Raw genomic sequence first — 18,854 nt, forward strand, 5'->3', positions numbered from 1 at the left:
AACATGCATGGAGTTCCTACCCTAACATGTACTAGCGTGAGGGCGATATTAACATGTGCAATGATATGTTTTATCATAAACCGGTGTGTAATTTTACACTCTTCTCATGATTTTTTCACTCAAGGTCTAAAATAACACGAAACCTTTCAAACGAAGTAATTCTTTACTGAAGTAAGTGTACATTTGTCACAACATTTGGATTGTTTAAACATGTAAATTTGTGCATAAAAGGATACAGTGAAGATGAACTGAAAGATTCTGCTAAAAGGACAGAATAAAAACAGTACTTGACAAAGACATGGAAAGTAACAGGTTGCAGTGAAACACATGTATAACAAACTTCGTTCAAAATTCCAGTCAACCAGAGTGATTGTGACATTGCTCTCTGACATTCATAACTGCATACAAATGTCCATACAGTCCATTCATAACTGCATACAGATGTCCATACAGTCATATTCGCAACTGAACTGTAAAAAAAAATAAAATAAAAAAAACAGAGTTGCACCCATCTGGGGTGTAGAGATGTCATGGCAGACTTTCTGAGCCCAAATGAAAATCCAGATACCTCATAGCATCATATATGTGTTGACTTTTCTAACAGAAGGACAGCCTCGAAGTGTTGTACCAGTTTAGTTCAGGTGTGGGGTGACTAAAGTAAATTAATCCTGTAATTGGTTATTATTAACTTTGGTTTGTGATGTAACAAATTTTAAGAAATAACAAGAATGCCATTTCCATATATCACTATCTGCACAACTACAACATCATACTTGACATCAGCACTGTGTCTACAGATGTGTAATTGGCAAAGGGAAGTTTTAACATCTTAGTGCGTCAAACACACAAGTGGTACAAATGAGGTACAGGTACAGGATAATCAAATGGTACATCCGCCGTCTCATCTGCCAGTCTTCAACTCCTTCAACTCATTCTCTCAGGCACTTCAGACTCTCCAGGTGTAAGGCACTTCTCATCTCTCGCATCATTTCACACGCACATCCGCGCTAGCTCTCTCTCATTGTCTTGCGCCCTGTCTCACTCTCTCGTTCACCGAAGAGGCGTTTTGAGTTGTATTCTCTGGGATCTTTGGATGCAGCATTGACTGGTCATCGTCAGGCGATTGTCCAGCCAAGAGGTGCACGTTTAACCCCGGGCACAAAGACATCTCAGCCCGGGGTGGAGCCGGCCAAAGCCTCCCGCATCTTGGTGCGTGCCAGAGTGTATCGCTGCACAATCTGCTTAATGTGTTCCTCTTCTTCACGCTGCAGGATGCGCATGAAGTTCTTTAGCTCGGGCATGGAGAAGGCATGCCACTGCAAGGTGGGGATGACAGAAAAGTTCTATTAGTGCATGTCAAGTACACTCTTTTTACAGTTTTCATTTGCTTTGGTTATATTTTAAACTGTTATATACATCATTTTAAGGCCTATTTCACTTCCTGATACACTAGAGCCAAAAGGCTGGTGAAAACAGGAAACTGTTGGGTGATTGCAAGAGTCTGCTAGTGGCTTTTTACTGGAACTTCATGTTTTTTTTAAACTTCCTGTGTAAATCCAGTGTCTAGTATCTAATCCTTCAAGTTCCTGATTTGAGCATTTTCATGCTCAACATGCAACAGGATTAAAACCTGTGATTTTCAACAGGCTTCAAATCAAGCATTACAGACATTTTAAGGCATAAAATTCTAATTGAATTTTTCACTTCGTAAGGACCCCAAGAAATGCCACTATAACCAACTGTTCTCGATCCTGTAAGTGATTTGTTCAGTAATTCTTATGTCACTATTGTACTTACATTGACTTCTCCAGTTTCGTTTTCTTTCAACACAAAACTGAGAACTTTCTCATTGGGTCCAGAGCAAAGACGTAAGCGGAGGGGACGCTCATCATCAGACAGTTTACGAACGTAAACTGAAAAAGAAACAAAAAAAAAAAAGACTTAATTAAATGTACAGAAAACAATACCAGGCTTTGAGGATGTACTTGTTATGTAAAAGGAGAGATACCTTGGTCGTGACGCTCGCTGCGCTCAAACAGTGCGAACTTGCCAGGATTGTCTACCACAGTAAACTTTTTCAACAAGGCTTCAATGACCTCACGAGCAGAGGTGCGTGAGCTGATGTGCAGGTGCTTGGATGCATCCTTCGGCAGGTAGAAAGAGGTGCGTCGCCTTACTCCGCTTGACTTCCTTCCTCCATCTTTCTTTGGTGGTGGAACTGACACAGGTCGCGCCAGTTTAAACTGCACCTTTATGAATCCAGTGTAGGAGCCATCCTTGTTCTGATGGAGAAAATGAAAGATCAGTAAGAGGAAACCATATCAATATTAACAGATATGATATAATTTATCAATACTCACCATGTTCATGAACAGATTGCTGTTGATTTGAGCATTGTATTCCTTCACCTTCTGCTGAATATCTGCAGTGGTCAACTCTTGCTTTCCCCATTCGACTTGTTCATCCTGGAAGAGGAAGAGTTCCAGTGTTAAACCAGCAGATGTCAGTATTACCCTCCTAACCCCTACCCACGCAAAAAAGTTAAATATAAATGGCAGCATCAGAGAAATCTAAAATTCATCTAACTAAAATAAAGTGTTATCAAATGTATGTTTTTCAAGTGAAAAGTCTGAATAAGAATTTAATTTAGAAGTGAAATAAGGCCAAAACTTTTTTTCCTCCAGAAAGTGACCATGGGATTGTTTTCTTGTCTTGACGCAGAACCACAATAATTAAACAAGAGGGAAAAGCCTCAACTCAAACTAAAAAATTAGACACTTTAACACCAACAGTAATGAGATTTTAAACTTTTTTCAGTTAATCTAATAGTTACTCTGATTTTTCCAACAGTAGTGCTTTATGTTTTTAAAAGAATTTCAAGCAAAGACAAATGAGAAAAGGGTTTGATGGTTCACTTCCTGTTACACTTTTTTTCTTTCCAACAGTGGGGACCAGTTGCATCAGACTCAAACTTCCTGTCAACGTAGCACAGGCAAAAACAATGATGTCAGTTCTGTCCAATCCTGTTAAACTACCCTGTTCCCTTGGTGTAGAAGGGCTGAAGGGAGGAGGGAGAACAAGGAGGGGGGGCATGTGGAGGTTGCAGCTGTCTGCTATGGCTGCAACCAACAGACCCGCATTACATTCCTTTACTTGGTATTCATGTAAAAATAGCCACCCCTCTCAGGCTCTCACAAGTGGGAGAGACAATGCCCTCCCTTGTTTTACAGACACATCCTGTGGAGTCAGCTGCCTCATCAACCGCACTCTCCCAGTCATGTTTCAGTCATGCACATTTGGCCTCCAGCATCTACATGACCGTTGCATCAGTTAGGCTTTTCTTGTGTCTACTATTACTACTGGCATTTCCTGTATAAAAAGAAAATTCAACTGGACTCTGAAGAAACACATGCATTCTCTAGGCTATACTGTGCGCCAACTAATTCCTCGGGCGGGAGCAGGGGGAGGAGTAAAACTAACATAAATAGTCTTCTGATGCTGGCAATTTCAACTCAGATGTCAGCATAATTTTTAACATGTCTGCAAAAATAAGGGAAAATGTAGAGAACTGTGTGCTATTATCTGATTATGCGGTCTTTGTGTAATTTAATGTACTGCTGCACTGCAAATTGTCTGATAAAGTTCAAACCAAGCATAACATTGCAAGCATTGGTAGATCTGGGAAGCATATAAATTGATGCCAAGCTAACCAAAATCAATAGCAGTAGTCCTTAGGCAGATTGAAAGACTACAGAGTTTAATGTGCTGCTGTTAACTAGTCAATAAATCAATGAGAATGAGTTAAGCTTTTAAATATGGTAACTGTAGGAGGAAAAACCACAAATATCAACTGTGTCTCTACATGCTCACATAGGGAGTGTCATTTAAGCATTTGTGTAGGATGCGCCAGTGATGTCAAATTAAAAAGTAGCCTATTTTCTTCAAAACCAGAACATGATGGTAAAGGCATAGCCCATGTGTTTTTACAGAAAACAGAACCCGTTTCTCAGGAAAGAAACTGGACAGCTGTGTGGGTGGGTATCAAATGTACAGTGAAGTGTGATGATTAAACCCAAAACATTCCATGACTCAGATGATATTGAGAAATTAGAATGAAAAACCCGAGAGACAAGAACAGTGGGTGTAGAGCTGGAAACCCGAGATGAGGGTGCACGTCACTGAACATGACATTTGCGTTGTTCTCAACCTTGACTTCAACAAATTTGGCTGTCTGCCTGTGCTTATTACAATAACTAAGTCAAACCGCCCCATTCTTTTTCCCATGCTTGCATTCAGTGCTTATAGGCATTTTGTAAAGTTAAAACAACTTATGTGTGAAGTCTGTTTCCTAAAAACGGGTTGAACAAGGCCTCCACCCCTTTGCCTCCAAGCCCCGGCTTTATAGATCTTCAGTGCAAACATCCTCCCTGGTCTGTTTGGGTGCCTTTGAGCAAAACCAACACATGTCGGCTGCATAAGTGCCAGTTCTTCTAATCTGTCATCTTTAACATGTATGCACTGAAACAGAACTGAAAAAACGTCAAATACCGCGAGACTTATGACCCATGACATTAACACCAACTCTCACTTCCCCTTATGCTCACTTCGAAGGCTTATTACTAAATTAATTTGCCACTAATTTCTTTTTTTTTTCTCTTTCCCTCTCACCTTCTTAACGACATCGTTTGCTTTCCGGGTTTTGGGGAAGAAAGATGTCCTGGCGGTGAAGAACTGTTCGAACTCGGAGTCGGACTCCTCCTCGCTGCAGTAGCCGCTGCTGGTGGAGCTGCCCCAGGTCATCTCGAAGGAGGGGGTTTTGTCCGAACTGTTAGCCACGTTTGTCATTATGTCTACCTTTAACACCTGTTTGACACTAGAACCAAACACCACCGGGGGCTAAAATGATAAATTAACCCGCTTTCAGCTAAATTTGACGTGTAAAAAACCGACCAAGCGAAAGAGGAACCAGAGATGAAACTGTGTAAACAACTTCTAACGGTTCTAACAAATGCCTCGCGGACGGAAAAAATCTCTCTGAGTCTTGATAATAAGAGTCGAGTTAAAAAGATACGAACTACTAACTTTTTTTATCGTCTATCTCAACCTACCGGCCACGTTTCCACTAAACAAACTATGAGTGAAACAGGATGTATTCCAGCCCCCGCCCTAAACGACCCGCTTCCTTCCCCTTGTCAGGCCCCACCTATGTCCGTTGGAGGGGAGTTTGGAAAATACACAACGCAGCCGCAGACGGTCTCGATTGGCCGCCGGAGGGGAAATACCAGAGCCTTAGCCCCTCCCTCCCCTCCTTCTCCCATGGATGCTCTGCTCTGTTCCGTCCCCGTGGAAGATGCGGCGTTGTTCAGTCACGTGACGGTCACACCATAAATAACACATGAGTTTTATTATCCCCTATGGCAGGGGTGTCGAACTCATTTTAGTTCAGGGGCCGCATTCACCCCAAATTGATCTCCAGTGGGCCGGACCAGTAAAATAATAACAGTGAAAAAAGTAAAATTATATTATGATCAGGTTTACATCTACAAAGTTTTCTTAAAAATCTGAATAACATTAACGACTTGAATTGTCTTAAGTAAAACAAGTGCAATTTTAACAATATTATGCCTCGGTTCATCAATTTATCATTTACATATGCATTAAAATCGCACAAAACATTTAGTAACAGGCAGAATATTGGTAAAATTGCATTTACTTTTCTTAAGACATTTCCGTTTGTTCATATTTGTTCAGGTTATTCACATTTTTTGTAAAAGTATAATTTGGTAATGTCAACATTTTCATGCAATTTAACTTATTTACACCAAAAAAACAAAGGGAAAATATGGGGTTGTCATTTTTTATAGATTATGATAATATTTTACTGGTTCTGACCCACTTGAAATCTAATTGGACTGTATGTGTCTGTTTGTGGAACCTGAATTAAAATGATTTTCACACCATTGTTGTTAATATCTTTAGTGTAATTTGTGCATTTCACAAATCCATCCCGCGGGCCGGATTGGACTCTTTGGCGGGCCAGATTTGGCCCCCGGGCCGCATGTTTGACACCTGTGTCCTATGGTCTCCGTGGAATCTATATGATATGAGTTCACTACAGGCAACAGGAAGTGAATTAACTCTTCAAGCACAACCATGAGATGTAATTACAAAAAACATCACATAGAATTAAGTGTAACTGATAAAAGCTAAAATAGGACCAATGGCCCTGTAGCTTACCGGCCAAATTAAAAGCTTTGGGAAATGTATTCAAATCCCATTTATTGTCACCCAGTTATGTGTATTTATTATATTACAGAAATAACCCATGTTTTGGTCATGTTCCAATCAGATGTGTAAAAAATTCAAATTCCAACTTGATATCATTGATACTTACTGATTTATTGTATCAATCCATTTCCTATCTCTTATAATGGGAAAATTTTTCAGAGTTGCACCAAATCCAGAATTAGATCCGGATGGAAATAATTTCAGTACCTTGTGTTGACATCATCATAAAGAAGCTGTATACCAAGTTTGAAGACAATCACAACTGTAGTTAGGGAGAAGAAGATGATTGAAGTTTTTTCCCCATAAGATCCCATGTTAAATTTTCCGTAAGTTCCCGGATCCAGAAGAAGATCCTAATCAGCATGTGGACATTATGTTTTGGCCATCTCCCCATCAGGGCTGTACTGTAGAAATTTACACTTGATATCATTTACCGTATATTTACTGAGTTATTGCATCGATCCACATCCTATCTCTTATAATGGGGAAATTTTTCAAAGTCGCACCAAATCCAGAATCAGATCCGGATCCAAATAATTTCACTTACTTTTGTTGACATGATCATAAAGAAGCTGTATACCAAGTTTGAAGTCAATCGGAATTGTAGTTTCGGAGAAGAAGACAATTGAAAGTTTTGTAACAGATGACGATGACGGACGCCGCATGACACCTATCGACCGGTAAGCTAATAAAAAACCCTGATGTCACTAATATTTTTAACCCATATGCAGCAATGACATTACTGTACCCACTTCTACACAGGGATCCTGGAACAAAGGTGAGATGGTGATCCCACCTTTTTTCCACCATTGACTGATTTACACAGTCAAGGAGTAACAGAGGTGAGACAGGCTGGCCTTCTACACAGCGGACCTGCGTTCTGGAATCAAAGTTGTAGTGACGCAGTGCAGCGTGTAGTGTGACATATAATTTGAGCGTTGAAAATACCCTAAGCATAGTGTTGTTGCTAAAATCTCCACTCTTTCACCATTCCACAAATGTTAGCATAGATAGAGTCCTCCTCCCGAAGTGACAACAGCTTGCAGATCTCAGCGCCTCCCCAGTTCTACATCTTTCTGGTTGCGTTGATATGTTTGTTTACTGTACAAACATGTTTCCAAATTTGAGATTCTGGGAAGTCGGAAAATGATAATTTTCTTCCCATGAACTCTAATAGTGTTGATTCTGTAACTTTGTGTTTTATTGTTTTGATAATGATGGCACATATGTCTTATTCATTTCAAATCTCATATTGAAATGAAAGGATTATCTCATTATTAAAAGTCATAGAAGATTAATGCTACATGGACTGTGGGTTGCTATTTCAGTTTTACTTTTACTTTGTCTTAAATTTATTGTTGCTAACCTCTCCAGAGTTGGCCCATGTTTCACCATTCCACAAATGTTAGCATGGATAGAGTCCTCCACCCGAAGTGACAACAGCTGGCGGATCTCAGTGTCTCCCAAGTTCGACATCTTTCTGGTCACGTTGATATGTTTGTTTACTGTACACGGCCCACGCTCATTTTTAAATCCCCCCGGCATGGGGGTCGCACACGCAATACATCATCAAAACGTCACACCTTGGTTGTAGAATGAGAGGTGTTCCTTTAACATAGCGTTCCGGAATCATGATTCCATCTTTACTACGGCTGTGTTACTGCCTCCAGAGGTGTTACAGAGTCATGACAAAGGTGGGACCAAATGATCTCACCATTTCGTTTACACAGATGTCGTTCTGGAATAAAGGTGAAATATTCCCATAACAGATGTGCTGTGTAAAAGGGGCTTGTCTATTACATGGGTGTCAAAGTCATTTTAGATCAGGGGCCACATACAGTTCAATATGATCTAAAATGGGCTAGACCAGTAAAATACCCAGTGAAAAAAGTAAAATGACATTATGAAAATGTTTACATCTACAAAGTATCCTTCAAAAAATGTGAATAACATGAACAACCTAAAAATTGTTAAAGAAAAATAAATGCAATTTTAACATTATGCCTCAGCCTATCACAGTGAATTAACAAAGACACAAAACATTTAGTACCAGGCAGAATACTTTTAAAACTGCACTTACTCCTCTTAAGACATTTCATGTAAACATTTTCATGTAATTTTCCTTTTTTTCACTAAAACAAAGAGAAAAATCTGGAGCTATAAGTTATTATGATAGTATCTTACTGGTCCCACCCACTTGAGATTGAACTGGGCTGTACAGTATGTGGCCCCTGAACTAAAATGACTTTGACCATACTTGATTGTTAACACTTTCAGTGCCATGGGCCGATTAAATCGGCTTTACGAAAACAACCTGTAAAGTGCCACGGGCCGATCAGATCGGCTTTGGAGAACACGCCACATTTGTGTACAAACAAACCATCCACCCCCATTTCTTTCTCACATTTCGATGACGTTCTTTCTGTGTCCCCCTTTTGAGACCAAGCAGACGGGAATTTGAGGTCACGCGACCGAATAATATTTTTATATCTTTTTAATGTTTCTTATTCTCCGGTGTTTCATCAGAGGGAGCCCTCCATGCCGGGGGGCGGCTGTGGACTCCGGGGGCTGTGGTGCCTTCTCTCACTGGGGTCCGCTCCTTTCTGGTGGGTGGGGGTCCCAGTTGGCCCTCTCCCACTAGTTGGGATGCGGGGCTGTGTTGCTGGTGCCTGGTCGCCGGGGTCGGCGGCTGCCTCCTGGTGCGGATGGCTCCCTGAGACAGCGCCTCCTAAATTGATGTTTTACTTTTACTTGTACATTTTTGTTCTGGTCTACCCGTGCTCAGTCAGTCTTCTTAAGTATGTGTGAGCTTGTGGGTTTGCATGTATATGTGTGTGTGTGTGTGCGTGTGCGGGTGAGTGGGTGGGTGTGGGTGGGGGGGGGGCGGTACTGATTTTTAAACTGATATGTAAAGCACTTTGTGCTACAGTTTTTAATGTATGAAAAGTGCTATATAAATAAAGATTATTATTATTATTATTATTATGAATTATGCAAATTACGATCAGTAATGAATCGGCTGCGTCCGGTGCGTTTTGAATCTAATTAGCAATCAGTTGGATGTTACCGAGCGGTTTCCTGCAGGATTCTTCAAATATTATAAAAACGACGCGAAATACTGAAAAACAGCCAAATTCTGTGGCATTTTTAAGGCTTATTAGCCCCTTAACTGTCTGGCACTTAAAGAGTTAATGTCTTCAGTGTAATTTTTGTATTTCACAACTTCATCCCATGGGCCAGACTGGATCTTTGGTGAGCCCGGTTTGGCCCACAGGCCGTATGTTTGACACCCTTGATCTATAATATGAGTTCACTGCAGGAAACAGAAAATAAATTAACTCCTCAAGCACGAGCATATGATCTAGTTCCAAAAACTAAATTTAGGACAGCAGATAAAAACTATATCGAAAAACCTGATGTCACTAATATTTTTATAACCATATGCAGCAATGACAACACAACTGTCTACTGTTAGTCTGTTAGCTGCAGTCATCAGGTTTTAATGCACTGATCAGCCATAACATTATGACCACTGACAGACAAAGTGGTAGTGCACTTTACAAGAAGGGCCAGAGCCATGTCTACTTTCTGAGACAGCAGAGGTCATTCAACATGTGCTGGACGATGCTCAGGATCTTCTACTAGTCTGTCTTGGCCAGTGTCATCCTCTATGCAGTTGAATCCTGATACCAACAGACTCAACAAGCTGGTCCACAAGGCCAGTAATGTTGTGGGGACGGAGCTGGACTCTGACAGTGGTGTCAGAGAAGTGAATGTTGTCCAACAACAACACTGGACAAGTCCTCTCTCCCACACCCACTACTGAATAATTCTTCTTACCCACACCCACTACTGAATAATTCCTCTCACCCACTCCATGATGTGCTGGTCAGTCACATTCAGTGAGAGATTGATACCATCCAAATGTACCACTGAACTACACAGGGAATGTGGCCATCAAATTGTACAATTCCCCCTTATAACTGCATTTACACACAATAACATTTTTTTGCACACTTCCAAAATCTGCACATCCTTACAGAGGAGTATCATGTTTAAGTGTGTTACAGTAAAAGAGCTGAGAAAAAAAATAACACCATGGACCACCCTGGGAAGGTCTTCAAGTGATAAAATGATTTGTAACTAAAAAAAATTAAGAACTGTATGCCATTCCATAACTTTTTGAGTTATCTTGCTAACAGACAGACAACCCCCCCCCCCATCACCACCAAAATTTAATCATTTGGTCCTTGTGCCAGTATCAACATTTCCTGAAAATTTCCTCAAAATTCTTCCAGAACATTTTGAGTTATCTTGCTAACAGACAGACAAACAACACCCCCTCCCCACCAAAATTTAATTATTTGTTCCTTGTGTCAGTATGAACATTTCCTGAAAATTTCATCAAAATCTGTCCATCACTTTTTGAGTTATCTTGCTAACAGACAAACAAACAAACAAACAAACAAACAAACAAACAAACAAACAAACAAACAAACAAACAGACAAACAAACCCAGATGAAAACATAACCTCCTTGGTGGAGGTAATAAATGTGACTAAAACACACTCTTCACCTGGGTTTAGAAGCAAAGATGCTATCTATATATCTAGCAGTGATAGTAACTTTGGCTGGATTTTCCAGATTGCAGGCTATTGACCGGACATCTACAAGTTTATTTTAAAGGGTAAATACACCCTTTAAAACCCTCTAGGATTTGTGGAAAAAAAACAAAACAAAACACATTGCCTATAAGCTGAAAACAAACCTGTATTTTGGGAGCTCATGAAAAGTTTCTACTTTTTAGGGTTAGATGGTTTTTAACAGATAGCAATATTACAAACATACAATGATTTTATAGAATATGACGCATTACTGTAGATTAAACTACCTGGGTATGTAAAGGAGTTCAAATAAGCTCAATATAAAACAACTGCAGCACAAAAAAATGCAACATACAAATTAATAACACAGCAATATGACTTCACATACATCATGTATAATACTGTGTAATACGAAAGCACTACATGGCCTCGCACCTCAGTACATCACAGATATGCTCATCATTTACACCCCAGCAACAACACTATGGTCAACAGGCAGTGGCAACTTACTCGTCCCTCACACCAGATCCAAGAAAGGGGAGGCAGCTTTTAGTGTATATGCCACACAAAAATGAAACACCCTGTCTGATACAATTAACATGCCACATCAGTAGACATTTTTAAAAACAGATTAAAAACTTACCTTTTTCTATGGTGTTCTGTTGAATTGTATGTGTGTATGTGTGGTTGTGTGGGTATGTGGGTATGTGTGCATGTGCAAGTTTAAGTATGTGCACATATGATTGTTTACTTGCACTTGCACTCTCTTTTTTATGATTGTTTTTTACTGTCGCTATATTATTTACCTGTTGTGAAGCACATTAAGTCTGCCTTGTGCATGAAATATGCCTTATAAATAAAGTTGAATTGAACTGAGGGGCCAAGAACATTTGCAGCTAACAGATTTTATTTTTTATTTTTATTTATTTATTTTTTACATAAGTTAGGTTTTGAAACCATAACTTTTACTTGTAGTGGAGTCTTTCCACAGTCTGGATCTGCATGTTTATTCCACCGTTCTACAATGATTCAACACATGTAACAAATTAAATTGTCTCTTGGACTCTTTCAACTCATGCCTGTACTCACTGACCCGGAATATTTTTTTTTTTTATTGCATCTGAAAAAACTGGACTGTGAAAACTACATTTTAATCTGACACAATGTAGAATAAATGATAATGATAAAGCACAATGAAAACAGTCATCTCTCTGTAATCAGCCCCTGTGATAATTGTTAGAACACATTAACCAAGATTTTTTCAGTGTACATGAGCAGCTGAGCACCAATCAGACCAGTGCAGTGAAGGCGTGAGCTGCCAGTGTTCTTTTGTGGTAATGACTGTGTTTCTAAATGTGAGTAGGACACATAACAGTCTTGCTTGGTCACTTAAAGACCATAATCAAGGCTGTTGCTGTAATTGCCTTTAGTTTCCAGAAAGTGAACAGAATTTAAAGCTGAAAAGTATTTTGTGTTTACCATGCATTATGTGACCTTCTGTGCTGTTTTACCGTGATAACAATAAGAGAAACAGAAAAAGTGCAGCTGATTATAAAACACAGTAAGGTTGGAGAGAATGTTTCTGTTTATCAGTATACTTTTTCTCTCTGTATCCCTCAGTTTGCTATCAAAAGTATCTGACTTCAGTAGTAAAAGGCTTATATTCACAGAAGTAGATTATGTCATTTGTTGTGTTTTTAGTTGACTGTAACTGGCAGACATGTCATAGCACGAAAAGCCCAGATGTCATTAACATTATTAATTATGTCTGCTTTCTATTCCTGCATGTTAACTCAGCGCCACTAGAACTGCCATTACCAGTATCACTGCATTATTAAAATTCTTACTTACACCTCTGTTCTTCCTGTTGTTGCAGGGCAAGATGTTTGCTAATGAAAAAAGCCTGTGCTCACACAAAAGCACTAAACTATTTCTTTCTGTGGCCTCATACGCTGTCGAACAGCTTGCCTAAATATTATTACATTCCAGTGTCCTTACATAAGCAGCAGGTGCTTGATAAAGAGAGAATAATACCTGATGCTGAGGAAAGAATCTCTTCTGTTTTGTGCAGCTATAAAGCCAAGGCCTTACATTTCTGCTTAATAAAGAGCACTACTGGTATATTGCAAAACGTGGTAAAGCACAGTATATTGCAATGTACTAGCAGGATAGTACTTGCCAGTGTTTGCATGCCATGAGCAGTACATCAGTTTATAGAGATATTTTATGATCATATTAAAACACATACACTATGGGAATACGTAGTCTATAAGATTGCAGTTGTCTAATTATGATTTACAAAGTAATAAATGACAGAATAACCTGACAACAAATAAATTACACTAACATGTTCATACAAACACTATACTGAACTGTTTTTTTTCTCTCCATTCTAAATGAGCAACTAATTCTTCATTTAGAAATGCTTTTTGGAGGATGAATACATGATGTATGGAGGAAGACGATGTACCACATACAATAATCAACTCATGGCCTAACATTTCCTCTGAATAAAGAACACTGTTGTAGTACAGAAAAAAACATGGAAAAGCGTATTCATTGGCACGATTACACAAAATGAAGAAGGACTTTTTGATACTAATCCCAAATTTTGATGAAAAAGGTCACATTGCTTATATTAAACTCACAAATAAAACCATAAAACTTGCTTCTTGTTTGATAAATCTGTAGCAATATTTCATAATCAGACTTGTCAAGCTACAATGCGAAGTAGTTTTTCTCTAGTAACTGATAATCTACAGATGTTTGATACTACCTGTGCCGCTTAGTGTAAAAATATGATGCTCTGTTTAAATCCTTGTACTTCCCACCATATAAAATATCAGTAGTTGTCCTCCACCTGCTGTTGTCCCTTGTAATAATTATTACAATGTCACATGGTGTTTGTTTAAGATGTGCAGTTTGAGTAAAGTACAAGTTAACATATGATAATAATGTAAGGTTCCTGTTTCTGCTATGAATAAATGATTTATTTTCTAAATGCAATACAGCAGACTGGCCATGTAAACATACAGTCCACAACATGCAAAGTTGAGGTTTAAAGACACCTGCACATTCTGCACTAAATGTTTCATTTTGTGTCAATGATGACACTGCAACATGTGTTACATTGGCTTTTTGGGTGGATGTGTGATGTAACAACAACTTGGTGAAGGTGTGTCTGACAAAGGCTCTTACCACATTTGTGTCGGTTTCAACGGTGTGTTCCACAACACAGGTTTGATCAGCCACAGAACCCTGGTCCCAGCTGCAGTCCAACCTGATCAGGGCACGGCAGCGATAGTGGCAAGTGAATCTACAATCTGCAAAAATGTAGAAAGAATGTTAATCGGACAAATACAAAGTACCTCCACTGTTGTTGAAACATTTATGTAATACTTTACTGTATCAGACCTACATAAAAACAGCAATATTGTACATCAGAAATAAACAGGCTTTATTTTAGTTTAGATTTCAAGACCAGAATAGACTCTGTGGTTCTGAGTTAGAGTGTAAGGATTGTCATCTTATTCTGACAAACCAGAAGAGCCACTTTATTTCACTGTTGCTGCTGCTCATGCTGCTGATACATGTACTATCACTTTAACTGTTCTGTTACTGCATACTGTGTAATTGTGTATATATTAAGAATTTATTTTATTTTATTATTGTTATTTTTTGCATATTTTATGGTAGTTTTTACTGTACCCTACTTTCCTTTAACATATTCAATTTTATATTTTATTCCTTATCTTTTTTATGCTTCAAAACTGAGACCTGGGTAACTATATTTCGTTCTGTCTTGTACCATTGATCAAATGACAATAAGGCTGAGTCTGAGCTGCTGCAGTAGGTGACTAACATCATTAAGATGCATAAGTGAGAGGTATAGAAGACGCTTCATGCCCGCCCCCATCAGTCTACAACACCTCAGTCTGAAAATTCAGTATTTCTTTCTTTTTTATGTTATTGAGCTGATCAATAAAGTGTCCTCCTTGGGGATTAAAAAGTTCACCTGTGTCTGTATCAGTACTCCTAAACTAAATACTCCATATTCAAGTTGTGACAAAATGTCCAGATTCATAAGAATGTCAAAGTGCCATTCTTTACACATGCTCTTAGTGTGTTTGCTTCTATCATCAATGTAATCTTTAAATGAATGTTTCATTTAGATTTTGCATCTTTTTTTCTCTTATGTGCTCCACTTTCTGTACATTCAACCACAGATTCCTTTTGATGTCAATACAGATGAACTGTGGGTTTTATTTGAAAAAAAAAAAAAGTTGAAAAGAAGTGCAACTCTGAGATGAGTCATAAGAGACAAAATGTCGGACGACTACCTGGAGCTGAAATAATGACCCGACCACCAAAGCCACTTCAACAACTGCAGGTTTGTTTGTTAGTTTGGTTTCTAAAACACTCCAAATCAAAAGCACAGAGTCTATTCTGGTCCTCAAATCTAAACTACAATAAAAAGCCTCTTGATTTCTGATGTACAGTAACTTGGAGTAGCAATATGGCTTTACAAACCAAAGAGACAAACTTAATAATCTACTTATGGAGAGATTCATGCAACTGCACTGGTGACGACATTTTCACTCAGTTTAACCAAACTTCCTCTTGCCTTTGGTTTGCACGTTATCATGATTGTGCACACACCTAGAAACTGACAAACATGCACAAACAGCTTATACACGCCAACTCACTGACACACCGCAGGCTCTGCTTGTAAAGGCCCCAGATGAAGTCTCCACACAGGTCACACCATGTGGGCTGAGTGTGGCTGCAGGGCTGGAAGTTGTGTCCCTCTCCCTTCTCCTCCAGGGGCTGGGGGTCCTGGCTGCTGCTCAGGACTCTGATGATGCCCACCCGGCTCAGCAGGTCCGGAACCTTCCCAGGGCTGATCCTCAAGGCGTTGGCTCTTTCCAGTCGTGGAGGTGAGCATGGTGAGCGTGGGGTTCCTGTCAGCTCTATCTGCTCGCTGCCCAACCTCAGGTCACGGAGCTCAATTAACTCTCCCATAGACATTGTCCCTCAGACCCAGGCCTCCTTCATTATCACTGATAAAAAAAAAAACAGACATGGATCAGACTGAAACTCCTGAAAATCATATAGCAGGGGTGTCAAACTCATTTTACATCAGGGGCTATGTACAGTCCAATTTGATCTCAGTAAAATAATAGCACGCTTTTCACTTTGTTTTAATATGCCAAAAGTAAAATTAAATTATGAAAATGTTCAACATGATATCATGAAATTGCATAAATATACACGCCACTTTTAATTGGTGTGTTATCTGTACACATTATAAGCTTTCCACGTGTATGTTCACGCCGCGTCAAATACCACGCACTGAGGGTTAGGGTTAAGGTTAGGGGTAGCGGTTACGGATATGTGAACTGGAGATCTTGGCTTAAATTGACACGTGATCAAATGGCGCTGATTAACACGCGAAAGGACAAAAATGTGTATGTATAGCACACCAAATGCCATGAGAACTGGCATGACATACAATGCAACTTCATGAGATCAATCTGATATTTCACGTTACAAACTATCCTTTCACAAAAAATGTGATTAACATGAACAAACTGTAAAAAGTCCAACTTTAACAATATTATGCCTCAGTTTATCATTTATACATGTGCATTACACATCATGTAAATTACCTTTCAGTGTCATTTTTGCACTTAGCAAATGTTTGACACCCCTGTCATATATGGTACAATATTTTACTCTATATGTGAAGTAAGGCTGACATGCACTAGCTCTTCAAAACTGTATTTTAGAACAGTGCTTAACATGCTTACATTAATTATTTATTTTTGCTCTGACCATTTTAAGAGTCTGTGTACATACATCTACATATAATCTGTAGCCTATAATCTTCTAAACACTTAGAAACAATATTAACACATAAAGACCTAAATGCCCACCAGCAACCAAAACCATCTGCTGATGTAACTGTTTAATACCTGTTGATCCATTAATCCTATCAATACATGTAAATAACTGGTGTAAACTGCAGTTTGTCATCTTTTCATTGTCATCAGATATGACCCTTTTGGATGTTCAGAGGCTTCGTCATTACCGTGGAAACACCATCATCTTCAACAACACTGATTCACCAGTAAAATCCATGGACTGATAAATGACAGTGGATGGAGACACTTGTTTTCTGTTCAGTAGCTGATATTTTTTACTGAAAAAAAAAAAACTTTTTTTGTTTCTGATATAATAAACCTTAACTTTAAATTGAGCTTTTCTGAACATCTACATGATTAGTGAATTAAATATAGGAAAATACCTGATTTTTTATTGGAAAATGCAAAATACATGATTATTTTATGATAAATGGTGACAAATCGCATAAGAATAGAACAGAATAGAATAGAATAGAATAGAATAGAATAGAATAGAATAGAATAGGCTTTATTGTCATTACACCAGTTGTGCAATGAAATTACACGTGATCTCTGCCAGCGACAGTGCACTTACATCAAGTACCAATACAACAGATACAGACATCTTTAAAAAGTATAAAAATCTGAAAGTGAGCAATCAAAAAACATGCACAAAATGGAGGTTTACTGTATGAAAGGCTAAGATTTAAAAATTTAAGGTAGTATAAAATGTGCAAATGTGGTAGCAGCAGCAGTGTAAACAATGTAAACAACGTTAACATTTGTAATAGTGCTACAGTGTGAACAGTACAAATATAACAATATAGTCAATGTAGTATGTAAAGAAATGTTAAATATAGAGAAAAAAATAATTTGGGAACTACCACAAAGTAGCACTGGGTCTTTATGAGTTAATCCATTTGAGAGGTGAACTGTAACCCCATACATATGTGATTCATCTCAACAGTTAACATGTGGATGCACTTTTGATTTACCCAAACACACACTTCTTGAACAAAACTCAGTGTTGCATTCACATGTTTCCCTGTTTGGTTGCTTTAAAGCTCATGATACTTGTATTGATACTAAGAGAACAGAGTGTATCTATACTTAACATGGCCTGATAGTGATTTATGAGGCAGCACATGATAGTAGCCATAACATCTGATAGGAGACAGAACACACTAACATGCTCATACACATTATTCAAGCAAAAGTACAGTATTTCCTCACTAGCAGCTGTAATCTATTCCTCCTTTTCTCATTTTAACACTTTTTAGGGCTTAGATGAGGAAAACACTGGTGTAACCAGGCACATGTTTGCTATATAAAGTCAGAAAACTTGTCAGTGTAACTTACCAAAACATGGGAAAAGCAGCAGCACTTCGTCTCAGAACTTCTTCCATCCGAGGAGAAAAAACTTTCCGCTGAATGTTCTGTCAGTTTCCAAGTAACGGAGGTGTGCAGCCACGGCTACATCTCTGGAAAGAACTTCTCATCCCCTCCTGGTTTCATGTACAGACCCAGGCCCCGGTTCGGTCCCGGTTCGGCTCATCAGTGGAGCAGACGAACCTGGTCTGCTGTCACGACAGACATCTTCAGGACTTAGTCACAGCCCGTGGGTTATGAGGAAGCAGCACATGAAGAAAACGAGTGAGATGAGAGAGAGAGAGAGAGAGAGAGAGAGAGAGAGAGAGAGAGAGAGAGAGAGAGAGAGAGAGAGAGAGAGAGAGCTGCACTGACATCCGGCGGAATGTTTTCACATAGGGGGTGCTTCTGAGTCCGACCCGAGCCCAGATGAGTGGGCGTGAAAAGTCCCCCCCCCTCACCACCCCATTACAACCAACCACTGTCCACGGAGTGTGATGGAGCAGCCGGGTCGGATGTCAGTGAACGCACCAAAATGGGAACCTATACGTACTGAAAGAAGATCCACGCACACACACGCGCGCGCGCACACACACACACACACACACACACACACACACACACACACACACACACACTATGCATGACGATAAAAGTTTAAAACATAAGATGTTATCAGTCTGAGCACATC

The 18,854-nt window shown here is 39.2% G+C and overlaps 1 protein-coding gene across 2 annotated transcripts; it reads right to left on the reverse strand.

Moving 5' to 3' along the window:
• Positions 1–100: 100 nt before the first annotated feature.
• On the reverse strand, positions 101–18,438 carry LOC115419580 (ras association domain-containing protein 1). 2 transcript variants are annotated; one of them, XM_030134460.1, is made up of 7 exons: positions 18,155–18,438; positions 15,599–15,952; positions 14,091–14,215; positions 2,361–2,465; positions 2,009–2,282; positions 1,798–1,913; positions 101–1,316 (listed from the first exon to the last, which is right to left on the reverse strand). In XM_030134460.1, exons 2-7 carry the CDS (start codon positions 15,918–15,920, stop codon positions 1,170–1,172), a joined length of 1,089 nt encoding a protein of 362 aa, XP_029990320.1. In that variant the 5' UTR covers positions 15,921–15,952; positions 18,155–18,438; the 3' UTR covers positions 101–1,169. The 2 variants fall into 2 exon arrangements, with proteins under 2 accessions (XP_029990320.1, XP_029990321.1); XM_030134461.1 differs by lacking the exons at positions 14,091–14,215; positions 15,599–15,952; positions 18,155–18,438 and adding an exon at positions 4,669–5,172 and having other exon boundaries at positions 163–1,316.
• Between the last annotated feature and the right edge of the window lie 416 nt (positions 18,439–18,854).

The sequence above is a fragment of the Sphaeramia orbicularis genome, chromosome 5, assembly GCF_902148855.1.
Source record: "Sphaeramia orbicularis chromosome 5, fSphaOr1.1, whole genome shotgun sequence".
In the NCBI taxonomy this organism is placed as follows: Eukaryota; Metazoa; Chordata; class Actinopteri; order Kurtiformes; family Apogonidae; genus Sphaeramia; species Sphaeramia orbicularis.